Here is a 19,637-nt window from a genome sequence, read left to right on the forward strand (position 1 = left end):
TTTTTTAGATAACATATTTACCTTTTCTGGACATTATAAAAACCCAATAAACACAAACGTTTGAAAAATGCTAAATTTCAACAATTTTTCAAACATTGTTCAAAGGATTAGGGTAACATTCAAGTTGAGAAATTGTTGAGAAAATCGCGTTCTCAACAAAAAACATGCATTACCCTCAACAGTAAAATTCAACACATTAGCAATAATTTCTCAACCCTTATCCTCAAGTTGAAATGCATCACTACTCAATAATTTCTCACACAATTTTGCGAGTCAAATTAAAAATTAACACTGTTACAAATATTTTTCAGCCAAAATTTGTATAAATGATATCCCCACTTCTAATTGAAAGTCAAAGCCAAAATTCTATGAATTTTATATAATAGATTCATTTTCGTCAAAATAAAATATATAATAATACACTACACTACATAATACACTAATTGAAAAATAAATATCTTATTAAACATATCATCAAATAAGAACAAACCCAGCAAAAACGTGCTGAATTTTCAGCAGAATTGTAAAGGAAGAAAAGTCAAGCAGCACTTACCCTAGCAAGGAATTCATCGATGAATTTATAAAGAAATGACCCACTAATGCGCTTCTTTTATGGAGAGCATAAAATCGTAACTAGTTCGTAAGAAGTCGCGAGAAGTTGCAACTCAGATGCGCTAATTTCAGCACCACCATTACACCCAGAAAAAAGTGCCTTCGAAACTAAAGGAAAAAATTTTCATCAATATAGTTTATCCATTTTATTTCCATTAAGGTAAATTTTTGTGAAAAATAATAAAATTTACTCGTTTCAGTAAAAAAATCCTAAACTGTAAGCAGTTAGGAATAGTTCATTAACTAGAATAAGGCATGGAATTTTACTCATACTATTTTCTTCGCTGGGTATAAGAATTTACTACTGAAAAAGAAAATTTTATTCACCGATAACAAAGCATTCGTAAAAATAAACAAAAACCGAACTAAAACCAAGTTTCCTCAAAATTAGTAAAATTTCTTATAAAATGATAATTGCGACTTCCTTTATAATAGAAAGTTTTTCATACATACGAACAACACTTGGCATAGAAAAATATTTTAGTTCATTCGTACTAAGAAGTATTCAATCCTTACAAAACTTAACCCTGGACAGTCATCCTTCGTCAAAATGACGACGCATAATTTCAATTTCGATCTAAAATGTATTTTAGTCGATTGGGAAATGGTAAATTTAAGCTATACTAATTAAACTATTTTATGAATTTTTGTTGTATACTAATTAAAAACATATTGAATAAGAAAATATTCTCAAATTTGGTTCTCATTTTTGCTCACAATGCAAATTATAGCGTCTTGAAATATGCCGTAGTCAAAATGACGAAGGATGACGTTAGTGTACAAAAAATAAGGATGACTTTCCAGGGTTAAGGAAACACACTTGTTAGAATATAGGAAATTTTCCTATATTTCTTTTATCTACCTGTAATCGATAACTGCAATCGATGTATGTATGTTTGCGCGTGGGTCGTTTTTTAGTTGGAATCGCGTTGTTACGGTATACGGAGGGATTGTTAAAAAATAATATAGTAAAATAATATAATAAATAACAAATAAAATATATAAAATATTTGTTATTTTAAATTAGTGAGAAAAAAAGAATGAAAACAGAATGAAAGAAAGAAAACAGAATAACAACCCCTTCATTCGTCTTCATTTTGGAATCTTCAATTAACAGGTAACATTCAGTGACGCTAACCATTTGTGAAAAAATTGGTTTAACATATGATTTTTTATATTTGTAGGTATTGAAATTGTAAAAGGAGGACAAAATCGTTAGGCAGCAACTTATTAAAAGTGAAAGGTACAAGAAGAAGGAAAAATGCGTTTTACAGTTGATGACATTACATGGAAATTGGAAATAGTGGAATAATAAACTAATATTTCAAGGCCAGTCGATGCTGTTGATTCTTAATAAATATATTTAATATATTAATAAAACGTGTATTTTATTGAAGAAAAAATTGCTTATAGAAATAAATAAAATTGTATTTAAAAACGAAGGTAAGCAGTTCTAATTATGAAGTAAAAGTTTTACCACAAATGTGTAAGATTTGTCGAAATGAATGAAAAAATTTCAATAAAATCATTCCATATATGAATTCAAATTAGTTAAATTTTTTCATTCTGTAATATAGTGGTATATAAATATAGGAAAATGTTAACTAATATATGGAATGCATTATTCCTAATTTCTACGAAAATCACATCGTTCAAACAAATAAAAATGTCTTTGGCGCTATACGAAGTTCAACTTTCTTCACAATGAGTTCATTTTAACTTAAAGAAGGGGTCACTTTTTTCTGGGTGTAGTAACATATTTTAAGTACATTGTTCGTCTTATATGTGTAGAAAGAAGCGCTGAATTCTGTACTGCAAATATTGTAAGGAAAAGTAGTGCCTACACACAAAAAAAATTTTTTTGATTTCAATCACGAAAATCGCGGATTCAATCATTTTTTTAATAGAAATGTCTTCAATCACGAAAATGATAGTATCAATCACCCATTTTGATTGAAAACCAACACGATTTTCAATTAAAAATTTAATTGACTTTTGTAACGGAATCAATTAATTGTGTGATTGAATCAATTAAAAACGTGATTGATTTTTAACATAAAATTCAATCACAGTTTTAATTGAATCAATTAAAATTTTAATCAATTTCGCGACAAAAAATCAATCAACTATTTGATTCATTCAATTAAATAATTAATTGAAATTGGCTATAAATTTCAATCAAAAAATTTATATATTGCGCCCCCAAAATCATATTTAGTTTTATTTGAAATAAAAGAAAATATGTGTTCCTTATAAAATATATTTAATATTTTATTATTTTTTGAATTATGCAATAGACAAATAAATTTGGTTCTTGTCATTTGTGTTTTGTTCTAACATAACTTACACATACAATTACTATCAATAACAACTATAGGGTGAAAAAAATAGACTATATAAATCATTATCTTCCTTATCATAATAACCATGTCAGCATGTTCCTTCTAATATGTAAATGCGCCTAGATTTCCAATAAATCAGCAGCCTGTAAGCTAAATTAGTTTTTCTGAAAGTAAACAGTATAATTCGAATTTAATTTTGTTCAATTAAAAGTTAATTTTGCTAAAACTTACCTGCATAGAATATCAAGTTAAATTCTTAGTTCCAGGTTGCAGATTTATAATCTTCTTTTGCAGTTGTAGTCTTCTAGCATAAAAAGGTGTATTAAGGAGCTCGGTAATAATTAATTAATTTTAGTACAATTCCTTTCCAAAATTTCCACACATTGAAATCGTCTATTAAAACTTGAACCAATCAAAGACAAAAATAATGGCAAAACAATGAAATATTTGGTATTATGTTTATGATACTTTGCAAATTCTGGAAATAGAAAAAATATAAATGAAAATACATATTTTTTTATTATTTTCGGATATTTTTCATATTTTTAAATTCAAAAGAAAGAACTTTTTTACCATTACATAATTCAGCACTTGGGTTCAAACTGAAAAAGGCAGGTAAAACAAAAATACAATTTAATGCCAACGCTACTTCGCAACTTCAAGACCCAACAACAACAAGACCCAACAAACCCATACCGTTCTTGGTTTTAAGAAAACTAGGAGTGAAAAAATTATAATTTAAAAGATCAATATGGTACCCACCTTTTGATTGCTAACATATTCGTATATTCTTATATATTTGATAAAATGATGGAGTTGATTGATTGACCAATTTCACGAAATAAAATTGCTCACTAAAATATATGAATAAAAAATATATTATTATTTTAGTTTGTTAATGTAAACAGGCTTCAATAGAAAACGGTATTCACATTTCACAATGTCTTACCTTCAATAAACGTAGATTGTTTTCCATTTTTACAATACCACAAAACACAAACACAGGTAATTTCTAATGCGTTCTCTCATATATTTTTTCAAACGTTTACCACGTGACCATTTGTTGTTGCACACTTTATTTATTTCAACCCTTTGCTATGATTTGTTGTTGCGTTGAAAATATTTATGCACACATTTTGAATGCAGCAGACAGAATGTCGCCAATCATGTTTTTCAATTTACGCGAAAAACAAAAACCCAACCGTTCGTTACGAGTTACTTCCACAGACTGATCTCTCCATCACACATTTTTTTATAAATACCCATTCTCTTGTTCTCTTCTCGCTCTTTCGCTCTTTCCATTGCTCAAAATTATTCAATTTCAATCACAAAGGTGATTGGATCAATCACATGTGTAATTGGAAACGGAAAATTTTTCAATCACGTTTGTAATTGAAAATTATTTCCGAATTGATTAACAAATTGATTGAATCAATTAATATTTTAATTGGAAACGTAACAAATATCAATCATTTTTTTAATTGGTTTTTATTCGGTTTTGATTAAATAATTAATTGAATCAATTAACATATTAATTGAATCCGTTTCCAAATTCAGTTAAATGTTTAATTGAAAAAAATTTGGTGATAATTTTTTGTGTGTACCGTATGGACAATATAATTTTAATGCTTTCAAATTTACATATATTTTTTGCTGGGAAACAACAAACAACAAAACTTTAAATATCTTAAACATTATTATGTAGCCGAATTGGAGCAGCGGAAGAGTTCTCTATTATAACGGAGTACTTGGCCACGCCAAGCATGTGTATACTGTTAGAATTAATAATGGCCGACAGATCTTTAGTTGTTAACACAAGCTTTATTGAAACAACAGTGAGCGCAAAAATTAAAGGAAAATAATGACAGTACAGAATAACGGCATAAAAGAAACGAATGATGAGAGAGAGAGCAATTATGACATTTATATATTAGTGTACAAATGATTATTCTATATTGAAGCTACTGTCTGTGATGGTAAAGTGAATGCAAATAGAACTTCAACATATACAACGAAATATATGGGAAAAAACGAATGAAGAGCAGGATTGTATATTAAACATTTGTTTATAGAATAATCATTTGAGCACTTACAATAAAGTATCATCGCTGTTTTCACGTATATGTATTTTGAATTGCCGTAAAGATCTATCGGCCATTATCAATTCTAACAAGTGCACAGTGATATCACCTGTGGTAAACATCTCTTCTATCAATGAGTGCTGCGCTATTATATATAATATCCTCAATGATAAAGGACCTCCTTTTTATAACGGAGCCCGAATGGGCGATCAAACTATGTGTAAAACCACCTGGAAAACGTCACGTAAACTTTCTGATATTCCGACAAAACTGGTAGATAGAAACCACAGTTCGGCATTTGCATCTTTTTATCAATCAACGTGGTTGATTTCCCATGTGACTCACGCCTGAAACAGGAAAATTTTTGTAAGTCACAAAAAGTTGATTTCATTTTTTTTTTAATATAGATTTCCCGTTTTTATATCGCTATCATTACCCCGTTGTTGTAAAGGGTGATACGGTCAAAATTTGGTCAAGGGAAAACGCGTGTAAATCGGTGAAATCGTTTATTTAAAAAATCAAATTAATTTTTTTTTCAAGTTCAATTAGTATAAAATTCAGGAAAAATATTCAGTTAGGCTTTCGCTTTTCCAAATCCGAATTGCCGGGCCTCACGCTTGACACCTGCCATCAGATTTTGTACAGCCGCCTTGTCCACCTTCTTCGCCGCAGAAAGCCAGTTTGCCTTGAACTGCTGCTCGTCCTTAGCAGTTTTTTTGGTCTTCTTTAGGTTTCGCTTGACAAGAGCCCAGTATTTCTCAATTGGGCGGAGCTCTGGCGTGTTGGGAGGGTTCTTGTCCTTGGGAACCACCTGCACGTTGTTGGCGGCGTACCACTCCATGGCCTTTTTACCGTAATGGCAAGATGCCAAATCCGGCCAAAACAGTACGGAACAACCGTGTTTCTTCAGGAAAGGCAGCAGACGTTTATTCAAACACTCTTTCACGTAAATTTCTTGGTTGACAGTCCCGGAAGCTATGAAAATGTGCTTTTCAAGCCGCAGGTACAGATGGCTTGCCAAACCAGATATTTCTTGCGAACTTTGACAGTTTTATGTGCTTGAAAATATCTGCTACCTTTCCTACCTTCCTTTTGCCGTATAAACTCCTGTCCCGGAAGCTGCTTGTAGTCGGCTTTGACGTAGGTTTCGTCGTCCATTACCACGCAGTCAAACTTCGTCAGCATCGTCGTGTACAGCCTCCGGGATCGCGCTTTGGCCGTCGTATTTTGTTTATCATCGCGATTTGGAGTCACTACCTTCTTGTAAGTCGATAGTCCGGCTCGATGCACGGTTATAGACGATACACTCAGCTTATTTGCGGCATCTCGGAGAGAGAGGTTAGGGTTTCGCTTGAAACTACCGGCAACTCTCTTTGTCGTCTCAGCGGCTCCCGGTTTTCGATTTCCCCCCGATCCAGACTTCCTGGCTGTCGACAAACGTTCCCCAAACACTTTAATTACATTTATAACGGTTGATTTGGCAACTTTTAGCGATTTTGCCAGCTTTGCGTGCGAGTAGCTCCGATTTTCGCGATGCGCGAGCAAAATGTTGATACGCTGCTCTTCTTGCTTGGACGGCATTTTGACAACTGAAGAGTGAATTCCAAAATCAAAATAGGAGCAACATTCTACACACACACACCTTCAAAATGAGGGGTGTTCAGGTTTTTTAAATGCAAAATTGAAAGAAATACGTCAAGTTTATATTGACCAAATTTTGACCGTATCACCCTTTATGATTATAACTATACCCAATTAAAATCTAAGCCTTTGCCATAAGAACTCTACGCCAAAAACTTACAAGTATCAATCATAAATTTTATAAAAAATAACGCTACAAACCTATGTACTGTACGATTGATATATTTTACCATACTGCAGTATGGCTAATGTACTGTTGATACCAATATTGATATTTTTCTAGCAACACTAACACAGTTTTATGGATAATAATACTTTCAGACTCGTGCTATTAAATTAGAACTTGAAAATCGCCGCCTTGCTGCAGCGTTAGATCAACTGAAAGAATCTTCCTTCCACGAATCGACAAGCAAAATATTAGAATTGGAAAAAGAAAAGAAAAAACTTGGGTTAAAACTGGAACAAATGCAAGAGAATATCCAAAGGCTATCACAGCAAAACACTGAATTGGAAAATGTGTTCAAAGATGCTTTGGAAGAAAACAAAAAAATGCAATCTACATTAGATCAACGACAAAAGGCCTATGAGAAACAAGGCCAAGAACGTGATGTCGAACGATCCAAGGTACTGGATTTGGAAAAACACGTTGAAACGTTGAATAAAGAAAAACAACGTATACAAACATTGAACGAAAGCATTCAACGCAGAGCAGATGACCTGGAACGCATGGTCGACACTAAAACAAAGGAAATAGAGCAATATGCTGAGAAACTAGAATCTTTGGAAAAATCTAAACAAAATGTGTATGAACTACAAGCAAAGTTAAATTCATTTGAACGTGAAAATGCCAGTCTGGCTAAAGAAGTGTCCAAACTAAAGGAGAATTTAGAAGAGAAGTCAGTTGAATTGGACAGCCAGTTGGAATTGTTTGAAACACAATCTAAGGAGTTGTCACGATTGTCAAAAGCTTTAGATGAAGCTGGCGACATACAGTCTCGTTTAGCAGAAGTAGAAGCACAGAATCATGATTTGGTATCGCAGCGGGAAATAGATTTGCAAACTATTAGCACTCTGAGACAAGATCTGCTTACCGGAACATTGGCAACCAATAAAGTGCGACACAACTTGGAAAAACTCGGATTAAATGTTGACCCAACTGATGATAAGACAGAAATTAATGTAGAAACTGTAGTAGAAAAACTTGTGCGCAATCCAGAGACATTTAAAACTGTAAGAGAAATTATGCTAAATGTCTCAAAGGAGCACTCTTCCAATGGCACATCAAAATCCGATATCTGTGTCCTATGTCATCGAAAAGAAGTTTTCACAGTTGAAAGAAATATAGAACTAACTCCTTTGGTGGATACCATAGAAATAGCCGAAGTTGTCAAACTTTCAGAAGCCAATACCCAACTTAACGCCCTCAACGTTGCCTTACAATCCACCAATGATCAATTAAATTCTGAAAATGCCAGATTCAAAGTTGATGTTGCCACATTGGGTTCCCAGATCACCTCACTCAATACTCAACATGTTGCTTTGCAACTAGCTAATTCCCAATTGGCTGCCGACAAAGATGTATTGCTAAAGGAAAATGAAACACTCAAGCAGGAGCACAAGAACCTACTCCACGATCAAGTGACTCTGCAATGTTTACATGATCAACTTTCAGCAGAATATGAATCTCTCAACAAGGGTAAAGAACAACTTAAAGTTGTTGTACGTGATTTGAGAAACGAATCACGAGATTTACGAGAACACATCGTTAGTCTGGAAACTCAAATCGATGATCTCAAGGAACAAAATCAATCAATGAAATCATGTGCCGAAGATCTTGCCATTCTACGCACTGAGCATTCTAAGCTCACTGACGATTTTCGCAATCTGTTTGCAACAAGCGATCGTTTCAAGAATGAATACAAAAACATACAGGAACAGTATAAAATGATTCGCATGGAAAATAGCAAATTGAAATTACAAAATAATGAACTCAGTGGAGAGTTGGGAAGTAAAAATGATCAAATGAAAATTCTAGAAATTCAATACGCCAAATCAGCCCAACGTTGTGAGGTAGTAAATCAAAATTTGCATTTATTGCTTATAGTGTATAACAGTTGGTCCCCCTCGATTTCAGATGTTAATGACCCAAAATATTGATTTAGACATCGAACGAAAGACTCTAATGGAAAACGTGTCACATCTACTTAAGCAGTATCATGAGCTGCTTACAGTTTCATTAGAGGATAAAAAACATTTCCATGAAGAGGAGAAAAGCTATACAGAGTGTGTACATAACCTAAATCGCCAAAAGGAGAAGCTCGAAGAAAAGATTATGGAACTATTCAAAAAATCTGAGGCCGTAGTTCCAAAAAAGTATTGTCAATATACAATATCTTGTTAACGGCCTTATTCTAAGAATTCATTTTCATTATAGGAAACCATTTGCTAGCAATCTTGTAAGACGTGTGAAAAAAGCCAGCTCAGATTTGATGAATAAGGTTCCAAGTCGTGTAAGATAAAGACATCTGTAGTTCCATTCTTTTTGGTATTGTAAGTTATTGAATATTTCAGAATCGGCGTTCATGGATTGATGACTCACGCCTAACCCAGTCGCAGTTTATGGTGGGATCAGAATCGGGTGGCAATGACTCGGACAATAGCGCGGAGGAGCCTGTGTCTATGAATTCCGACACTCACTTATTCCAACGAAATATACCAATCCGACAGAGTTTGCAAAGGTAAATCCAATTAAACTGTATCTTTGACAAAACAAAACTATTCGCTCTACTATTAATCAGTATATGACTTCACAAATATTTGAATTTATTCACTGTAAGTAAGCTAATAAGTTAATTTTTTATATTCCTTTTAGGGATGTGCTGGACAATTCCCTGTCTCGAGGTGGTACAATGAGAAGTAGTTTACAAGCTCAAAAACGTACGGACCTAAATAGCTCACGTAGAAATAGCGTGCACGGGTAATGTTTGTTTATTTGATGTTTTAACTCCAATATTTTTTACGAGATTAGAAAAGACATAAGCCATATATTGGGTAAAATCAGTATTTATTAATTTTATCTAACATATCAAAGGAAATATCGTCCATCGGTAGAGAGATCTACACAAAAATTTTAATTCTAACACGAAATTAATTGATCCAATTAATTTTTATACCCTGCGCCACACTGTGGAACAGGGTATTATAAGTTAGTGCATATGTTTGTAACACCCAGAAGGAGACGAGATAGACACATGGTGTCTTTGGCAATAATGCTCTGGGTGGATCCCTGAGTCGATATAACCATGTCCGTCTGTCCGTCCGTCCGTCTGTCTGTGAACACATTTTTGTGATCAAAGTCTAGGTCGCAATTTAAGTCCAATCGCCTTCAAATTTGGCACATGTTCCTAATTTGGGTCAGAATAGAACCCTATTGATTTTGGAAGAAATCGGTTCAGATTTAGATATAGCTCCCATATATATCTTTCGCCCGATATGCACTAATATGGACCCGGCAGCCAGAGTTTTATACCGATTTCCTTGACATTTTGTACAAACATAACACTTAGTCGTATAGTCAAGTGTGCAAAATTTGATTGAAATCGGTTCAGATATAGATATAGCTCCCATATATATCTTTCGCCCGATATGGACTTATATGGCCCCAGAAGCCAGATTTTTGGCCGAATTTGGTTGAAATTTTGCACTAGGAGTACAATTAGTAGTATAGTCAAGTGTGCAAAATTTAATTGAAATCGGTTCAGATTTAGATATAGCTCCCATATATATCTTTCGCCCGATATGGACTAATATGGTCCTAAAAGCCAGAGCTTTGGCCCAATTTGGTTGAAATTTTCCACAGGGAGTAGATTTAGCATTGTGGCTATGCGTGCCAAATTTGGTTGAAATCGATTTAGATTTAGATATAGCTCCCATATATATCTTTCGCCCGATATGCATTTATATGGACCCAGAAGCCAGAGTTTTATCCCGATTAGCTTGAAATTTTGCACAAGGAGTACAATTGGTAGTATAGTCATGTGTGCCAAATTTGATTGAAATTGGTTCAGATTTAGATATAGCTTCCATATATATTTTTGCCCGATATGGACTTATATGGCCCCAGAAGCCAGAGATTTGGTTGAAATTTTGCACTAGGAGTACAATTAGTAATATAGTCATGTGTGCCAAATTTGATTGGAATCGGTTAAAATTTAGATATAGCTCCCATATATATGTTTTTCTGATTTCGACAAAAATGGTCAAAATACCAACATTTTCCTTGTTAAATCGTCACTGCTTAGTCGAAAAGTTGTAAAAATGACTCTAATTTTCCTAAACTTCTAATACATATATATCGAGCGATAAATCATAAATAAACTTTTGCGAAGTTTCCTTAAAATTGCTTCAGATTTAAATGTTTCCCATATTTTTTACTAAAATTGTCTTCCACCCTAGTGCATTAGCCAACTTAAATTTTGAGTCTATAGATTTTGTAAAAGTCTATCAAATTCTGTCCAAATCGAGTGATATTTAAAAGTATGTATTTGGGACAAGCCTTTATATATAGCACCCAACACTTTTGACGGATGTGATATGGTATCGAAAATTTAGATCTACAAAATGGTGCAGGGTATAATATAGTCGGCCCCGCCCGACTTTAGACTTTCCTTACTTGTTTAATTGAAACTTCTTCAATCGCGAAAATATTATAGTATAGTATCAATCACAGAATTAATTAGATATAAAAACATAATGGTTCAAAAATTTAATTGATTTAATTTCAATTAATTTTTTGATTGAGGTAATCATATATTTATTGTAATTTTGTTCATTTATAATTATTTTTACTTCATATGAAAAAATTTTCTTGTAATTTTACATGATTTTATACTTTCTCATGAATTTTCCGATTATAATTATAGTTGAAATTTTCTTTAGATTTAAGCCAAAATTTAATTAATCAATGCATAGTATGAAACTAATTATTTCCGAACGAAATTTTCAATTATATTTTTAATTGGATAAACCATCCATTTAAATTTAATATTAATTGGGATAACTAATATTTTAATTGAAAATACAAACATTTTTCAATCTGTTTTATACCCTCAACCATAGGATGGGGGTATATTTTATACTTTGTTATTCCGTTTGTACCACATCTAAATATTGGTCTTAGCCCCATAAATTATATATAGCCTGGGTCGTGGTAACCTAACGATGTCCGTCCGTTTGTTGAAACTTCCGAAAGAAACAAGCTATCCGTTTTAAACTAGTCACAAGTAGTTGTTATTGATGCAGATCGGATGGTATTGAAAATGGGCCGTATTTGACCATTTTTAGGGTTAGCCTCCCATATAAACCGATCCTTACATTCATATTAGTTTATCCGAACGAAATGCCTGTTTGTAATGAATTTTACAGTGTGGGCAAACGTTAAGAATTGTTATTTCGGGTAGAATTTTTCGAAGAAGAGTTTGTAGCAGTGAACTTTTCTTACAAGTTGCTATATTTCAAGCATTTTTGCGGTTTACAATACTTATTTTTTATTGTTATTCTAAACTTTTTTATTACCATAAAAGATATATTGGCTTTTGTTTTTTTTTTTTTTTGTCTCAAGAGTATTGTTTATTTTCTATACTTTAGTAAAATTATTCTAAAAATGTGGAAATGTCTAATGTGAATGGTAAATATTTACAACATATAAGTTGCAGTTGTTGAACTATATTAACCTAGCTTGGATATTAATATAGATTTGCCTAATAATTTAATAATATGCTGCTGCAAACTTAACTTTAGCTTTGCCTTAATCATATAAATAATTTAATCACAATGACATATATTTTTTTTGGGTATGGCCTATATGAAAATAATTTTATTACATTTTGAATCGAGTAAGGTAGTGGAAGGTAGCGCTATAATACCTTGCCTATCCTTATTATACGAGAAATGGTCCCAGTTCTGATTAAAGCGTATGGAAGGGACCGGCCACTTTACCTTTTTAATTGAAGGGGTAAATTAAGACCGTAGCAAATGGAACAAGAACAAGTACTGGAGTACAGTTTAGTAGGACCAGTCCTAAGCAGTTTCAGACAAGTTTTGTACCACATCACAATGATATTAAAGAATTTGTTTAAAGAAAATGTATAAACATATATGAACTTATATTTTTTCACGAATTCGTTAAATTATTTATATTTCATTTTGCAAACGTGTTCATTTCGAGCATGTGATGCGTACTCAAAAAGGAAAAAATGTTTGCAATATTCAATAAATGTGCAATATAAATGTCCAATGTTAATATCAAGAATATGTATACAATTTATTTGTATATGTGAAAATTCAGAAACTGATATAAACTGGAACATTGACACCAGTTCTGTGATATGTCCGCCAGTGGCAGTTTCCCCTTACCATAAACAACCACAAATTATGTATTTCAACATGTACCGGATAATGACATATTTTTGATCGAAATCAAAATTTCTGAATTTTAACATTTTTTTCTCTTTTGCGCCTAAAGTCATATTGATGTTCATATTGCATTGAGTTTAGTTTATTTTATTTACATTTTTTTCATACACCAACAACAACAGACGTGAGTGAGTGATTTATATTCGTATGAAATAATTACTCTTAAAGATGTTCTGTTCATTATTGTTCGGAATTCCAATAATAATTCATTAATAGTAGTTAACCCTTTGAGAGATTTACTATGCGTGAAGGTTAGGTATCAGGCTCACTTATTCAGTCCATTGTGATACTACATTGGTGAACTTCTCTCTTATCACTGAGTGCTGCCCGATTCCATGTTAAGCTCAATGACATGCGTGAAACTATGTCCTATTATTAAACTTGTGGTTTTCGTTGGTGGTAAATAAAAAATATTAAGTTAAAATTAGTTTTTCTTGCTTTAACGAGAAACAATCTACCTCCCACCATACAACGCATAAGCAAAAGAGCTATTTATTTTATGTAATAATTCGTATATTTAATATTTTAATTCTTCTTCCTTGTGTTTTAGTTTTAAACAGGGTACTATGTTTCCACCTTTGGTATTTATACGGCTACTTTTTGGAATTAAATAATTTCATAAGACAAAATGTCACGCAATTAAAACATTAAAACTTTTCCATCTATGATTAAAAGTATAATCATCTTCATATATATTTTTGCACTTCTAATTTGGTGTTTTAGTGGAAAACCCGAACATCCCTCGTTAGTCTTTCCCGTGAAACCAAAAACATACCCGATTACCTAATAAACCTCCTATATTTAACGTTTACAGTACTTAACAATACAGTGCTAATTTGGACAACTTAGAACAGAGCTTCAACTCAACTTCCCTAGACTATCTTCACGAGGATGTTGCAGCGGTAGAGGTTGTTGTTATTATGAACCCAGAGTAGAAATCGCCTGAAGAATGGGCTTCGGCATTCGGCCAACACGTGATAATGCGTCACGAATCGGACATCGCAGTGTTGAGGTGTTTTGTTAGGTTTTCTCTTCTTGTTGGCTTTTCTGTATATTGAGGCTGGTTGCACAAATTTTAAACAATGCAATTATTAATTAAATTTTCTCTCACAAAATGGGTTAATAGCCTAACGTAATTTTGCAAAAATACAAATTGAAATATTGCCAAAAGTGTATGTAAATAATTAACGACAGGCAAATGCATTGAAATGCTTTGACTGCATCTATATGTATGAATATTGTGGATTTTTTTATGTTCTTTAATAACCAATTACTAGTATATGCAGCCACTCACATAATAAAATCAAATTTTTAATTTGTTTTGCATATATCCACAATTGCGTATATCTTATAGTTTGGAGGCGCCTGATGTAACAGGAAGCAGTTTAACACTAGGGACGGCTGGTTCAAGACGAACGGTTTACTTGATTGATGAGAATCAAAAAATTCCTGAAACGGCAACTCAATCGGCGTCAACACTGCAGGCGGTAGGTACTAATAGTGCTACTAATAGCCAATCGTCAACAACAAACAACACTGCCGAACCACAGACACCAACTGGTACATCCAAATCGGAGAATCCATCTACATTTCTTATGTATAATCGAATTAACAATATTGTCGGGGGAAATAGTCTGACTGTGAGTAACAATGAAGCACCGTGCAGCAGTACCAATCGTGATCTTGACTCCCAACAAGATCAAGATAATAAAGTGTCCCGAAAACGTAATGAAGACAAACATAATAGTATATGGTATGAATACGGTTGCGTATAACACAAACCCAAACGTTCATCCTGAACACGATGTGAGTGTTCACAACACGAGACGTTGCTTGAAGGTCTAGTATTCCGAAGTACTTTAATTGAAAACTGAGTATTTATTCGAATTTAATCGCATTTTTACGGAATTCATTGAATTCATGCAAACCAGCAATATTCTTTAAATTTGTGTTACTAATTTCATTCGGTTACTATTAGATTATCTACACATAAACATTTGTCCAATACAGAAGAGCGTGTGTGTCCTTAAATGCCTTACACAATTAGACTAGGAAATTTAATATTTTTTTACAAGCATTTATTAGAATAGTATATCGTAAAGTATTTAAAATATTTATCTTATTACCAAACACACATTTTGTATTATAATTGTTTTCACATTTTATATTTTCACTTCATAAGCAACGAATGATTAATAGTAAATTAAGATTTTGAACAAATATTTTATTTGTACACGACTATATAAATATCTATAAAAAATAAACTCATATGCACAAATAAATATAACTAATTGCAACAAATGCCTGCCTTTTATAGTAGTAATAGTTTATTATTCTTATCAAAATATGATACATCCTAGGTGAGATGGATTATGACAATAAATATAAAATAAATGTTGTCTTATATGAACATTACATGTATCTTGGCGTTTCAATGGTGGTACCATGGTTATAACTTCTAAATACCTAGTGAGTATTTTTTATAGAAAAACGCCATGACGGAATGTGTCATATGCAACGGAAAATGTAGTGAATTACAAAGTTGAGAACAATGCAGATTTTACTATGAAATGTGGAACGTCTCGTCATAGTACAATTAATTTATCTTAAATTAATATCTTTGGTCTACTTTATCATCCAATATTATTAAAATGTTGACTATTTTTCATGGTCAATGCAAATGCAACAAGAAAAGTGAGAAGGGATGATTGGCGGCTTTATGGCATTACGTTATATAGGCTCGGTCAAAAACAATCAATGCACACACACCCACCCCATAACCTCTAGAAGAGATTAGGTAAATTGTATCGAATCTGCAATGGATGTTGTCGTATATTTCGTTGCTCTTATTCATGGATTAATTTCTTCTATATGTTGTATGCATAAATGTGTAGGTATACTATATTTTTATTCAGACAACACAAATCAAAACTCACAATGATGCACACAGTACTAACAGATAAATACATACATACAAACAAACATAATTGGTTGACTGAGAGAATAAATATCTCCTCCATATTCAATGATTTTCGTATGTGTTCACTATATAACTTTGGACATATAATGTGATAAACAAAATTGGTTATTACTTGGTTGATGCGAATAAGCAGGCCGCAATATATTTTTTTTTTCTTTTCGCACAAGAGTAAAAGATGATCTTCAAAGAAGATGTGGATGTCATTGCCATCATCATTATCATCATCAACATCATAGTCTTGTCGTCATCGTGGTCTGTGTGGTATTATCCGCTTTTGTATGTCGCATTTCATCATTATTATGTTAAAATATGTTACAGTGAAAAATGAACATTTAATAAACAAATATGCATCGAACTAAACACGCAGATGGAAATTATGTCCATTCACTACACTTGACTTTCCTGGGAGGCTGTAGGTGGGTAATGGTGAATAGACAAACTAGAAAAAAAATAGAGACAGATAAAACAATAACAACATGTACTATTAACAATTAATTGACACGAACTTTTGGTGTTTTCTGTTGCGTTGACATGTAACCCACGCAGAATGACTTTGTCGTGTGACTCCATAACACTTCGCCGCAATTGTTTTTCGGATAATAGATTAGGGATAATGCCCCGCCATATAGACATTGATCTGCTGGAAGAAACGGCGACTCTAGGAATTTCGTTTTGAATGTTTTGTGAAGACTAGTAACGGCGCAATCGGAGGTGAATAGATCTGTACATATCTCCTTGGCAAGAAAGGTTTTCATAAGGTATTCCCCATTACCCGTTGTACAAGTGGCAACGGAGAGATCATCTGTGTCAGTAGCCCAACATCCAGCCCCATATGTTGCTGCTTGACCAACGCGTCCTGGAACTTTTAATATTAGACCTCCCGAACTACACCCAGCAGCAGAATTGCCTGTGCTGTCGACGCAGACAGCCCCGACTGTATCCAAAGGACTCACATCGGATGTTTCTACAGCTTCGGGTTGATCGCCTGTATTCTCTATTTTTGTACTGGAGACTTTGGCACCATCGCCAACTTTTGATTTGTAATGGTTATAGGTAAACTTGGCTTTTGATGAAATCATTGCACTTGAATCTATCATAGAACAACCCATTTCTTCTGCAAAATTTTCCGCCCCAACTCCTGCGAGAACCATAGGTGGGATTCTCTCCATCGAGAGCATTCGCTCTTGGCCTTCACATAAAATTCTTGCTAGTTGTATAGGATTCTTAACCGTAGACACATTGGTACAAGCCCCGAAATGTAAATTAGAACCGTTCATTATTGATGCATCACATTGAACTTTCCCATCCCAACATAGATTTGCGCCAAATCCGGCATTTGTATTTCCACAATTTTCAAGTCGAATAATTGCTGCCTCGCAGGCATCCATTGCCGAACCTCCATTTTTAAGGATATCCGTCGCTACTATACACGCCTCCTTTATAACGCGTTGGTATTTAGTTTCATCAACAATATTACCAGCGCCTATTGAACAATTGAGACGCATCCATTATACATATGTACACGCAACAACGAAAAATTAATACACAAACATACAACTTTATAGTTTATATTGGACCATAAGGGGTTATCTTATTTACATACCTGAATGAACTGCAATAAATCCAGACATTTTTTATATTTAAATTGATCAATTTGCTACTTCTTTCCTCACACGACCATCCAACTCGATATAGCACCCATGTAAACATCACGACTCAATGAATAAACAAATATCTGTCATGCCATCGTTGCCAACACACGAAACATAACAAAGAATATAAGGTAATGTCGGGTAAAATCTTTATACCTATTAAATATCGACGAACCTAAATTGAAAAACGGCGTTATACGCCGCTCATAACGTCCCTGTCGTACATGTAGTTAACTTTAAATTAATTTAAAGCTAGCTATTTATTTTATTTTATTTTATTTTTATTTTATTTATTCCTTTATTGTAATATAAAGCCTTCAAGGCCAATTTCTCAATTAGTAGTGGTTGAGAGTTGGATTGATTTCATGCGCTTTACAGACTATCAGTTATTCCGGACGACAGTGCTCGTGTCGAACATATCCCATATATTGTGCACATTATAAGTTAAGTCCGAAGCCATAATCGATACTGCTGCATGTTTATGGGATCGATAATACATTTACCGATTATTTAGTCATCGCCGACAAGTCATATCGATCCGACACACTGCAAGATTCTTTACAAACACCGACATTCCGTCCGGAATAACTGATAGTCTGTAAAGCGCATAAGTGACACTGCAACAATCGCCAACTGTGATGGGGAAGCGTATGAAATAGTATGAAATTTACATGAAAGTATTTTGCCATCACTATTGTTACAAGAGCCATTTTATATTTAATTTATTTAAATAAAATCGATTTATGAAGTGCTGAAAACATAGTTATTTGGCTTAAAATTGAAAAAGGAATATTTGTGAACAATTTTTGACTTTCCAAATGGAATAAAGTGATTGTTTTTCAGATATTTTACAGACACGCTGTCTCCATCGAGAATAAAAACACTGGCTGATAGACGCTGCAACATGTAACTTGCCACTTGTATATCAACATCATTCTATTATTAATGAAAAATATGTTACATGTGTTGTGATAGTGGTATAAAAAATATATTTTTATGAATTTATAAAAGTTTAATCAAATTAATAAACATCTTAACAATCGAGTTTTACTTGGCCATTTTGCAACTATCTTAAAATTCACTTTTTCCGATTGTTTGAAGGGGCTCTTATTGGAGTCGTTCTAAATTTATTAAAAAAGGCACCTAATAATTGCACTCATGCGATACTTTTTTGTAGTAACTTGGCGTGTTACAACCAGGGATGGAAAATGCAGTACTATAGTACTTTTTTCAATACTTTTTCACCCCGGTCAGTACCGTAGTACCCCCGCGAATGATTTAGTACCTTTTGTGTAGACATTTTTGAGTCGATATCAGATTTATGGTACAATAGCTTTGACAAAATATTTTAATATTTTGAGAAAGTCTTTATCAACCTTATTTGCTAATAGTCTTTTACAAATATGGCAAAACAGACATGTTCATGTGGGAAGAAAATCTCGATTTTGTAAAAGACATAGTCAAAAACAGGATTTTATTGAACTTCAAGAATGTTTTAGTCGAAAAAAGAATGCGATTCTATATTATCGATTTTTTATTTCGGTAGAAAATGTTGTCAAAATTTTATTTCTATATAGAATTTTTGCAAAATTTTATTTTTATAAAAAATTTTGTCAAAATTTTATTTCAATTGAAAATTTTGTAAAAATTTTATTTCTATAGGAAATTTTTGCAAAATTTTATTTCTATAGAAAAAAATTTTGCAACATTTTTTTTTCTACAGATTTTTTTTGCAAAATTTTATTTTTATAGAAAATTTTGCAAAATTTTATTTATATAGAAGGTTAGGTTAGGTTAAAGTGGCAGCCCGATTAAGATTCAGGCTCACTTAGACTATTCAGTCCATTGTGATACC

The 19,637-nt window shown here is 32.9% G+C and overlaps 2 protein-coding genes and 1 long non-coding RNA gene across 4 annotated transcripts in view; 2 read left to right on the forward strand and 1 right to left on the reverse strand.

Moving 5' to 3' along the window:
• Girdin (protein girdin) overlaps nucleotides 1–15,451 on the forward strand; it is a 71,326-nt gene extending 55,875 nt beyond the window's left edge. Inside the window, exons 7-12 of one of the 2 annotated variants that reach the window (XM_075304591.1) lie at nucleotides 6,998–8,746; nucleotides 8,811–9,049; nucleotides 9,111–9,186; nucleotides 9,248–9,414; nucleotides 9,549–9,653; nucleotides 14,505–15,451. In XM_075304591.1, coding sequence (XP_075160706.1) covers nucleotides 6,998–8,746; nucleotides 8,811–9,049; nucleotides 9,111–9,186; nucleotides 9,248–9,414; nucleotides 9,549–9,653; nucleotides 14,505–14,925 — 2,757 coding nt within the window. In that variant the 3' untranslated portion in view covers nucleotides 14,926–15,451. The remainder of the gene's footprint in view (nucleotides 1–6,997; nucleotides 8,747–8,810; nucleotides 9,050–9,110; nucleotides 9,187–9,247; nucleotides 9,415–9,548; nucleotides 9,654–14,504) is intronic. The other variant, XM_075304592.1, reaches the window with a different exon arrangement.
• On the forward strand, nucleotides 1,575–2,054 carry LOC142232894 (uncharacterized). Its single transcript, XR_012721242.1, has 2 exons — nucleotides 1,575–1,729; nucleotides 1,797–2,054. It is a non-coding gene; the product is annotated as an uncharacterized LOC142232894 (long non-coding RNA).
• Nucleotides 15,452–16,024: 573 nt separating the features above from the next.
• Tasp1 (Taspase 1) lies at nucleotides 16,025–17,893 on the reverse strand. The gene is made up of 3 exons (XM_075304597.1): nucleotides 17,734–17,893; nucleotides 16,637–17,613; nucleotides 16,025–16,569 (listed from the first exon to the last, which is right to left on the reverse strand). Exons 1-3 carry the CDS (start codon nucleotides 17,759–17,761, stop codon nucleotides 16,486–16,488), a joined length of 1,089 nt encoding a protein of 362 aa, XP_075160712.1. The 5' UTR covers nucleotides 17,762–17,893; the 3' UTR covers nucleotides 16,025–16,485.
• Between the last annotated feature and the right edge of the window lie 1,744 nt (nucleotides 17,894–19,637).

The sequence above is a fragment of the Haematobia irritans genome, chromosome 4, assembly GCF_050003625.1.
Source record: "Haematobia irritans isolate KBUSLIRL chromosome 4, ASM5000362v1, whole genome shotgun sequence".
Lineage (NCBI taxonomy): Eukaryota > Metazoa > Arthropoda > Insecta > Diptera > Muscidae > Haematobia > Haematobia irritans.

What these genes read in the sequence shown, in the direction of transcription:
- Tasp1 (XM_075304597.1), bottom strand. Translation starts at nt 17,761, where the DNA reads ATGTCTGGATTTATTGCAGTTCATTCAG. An exon ending in ATTTATTGCAGTTCATTCAG is followed by an intron (nt 17,614 to 17,733) that starts GTATGTAAATAA and finishes ATTGTTCAATAG; the next exon opens with GCGCTGGTAATATTGTTGAT. An exon ending in CGCAACAGAAAACACCAAAA is followed by an intron (nt 16,570 to 16,636) that starts GTTCGTGTCAAT and finishes TTTTTTTTCTAG; the next exon opens with TTTGTCTATTCACCATTACC.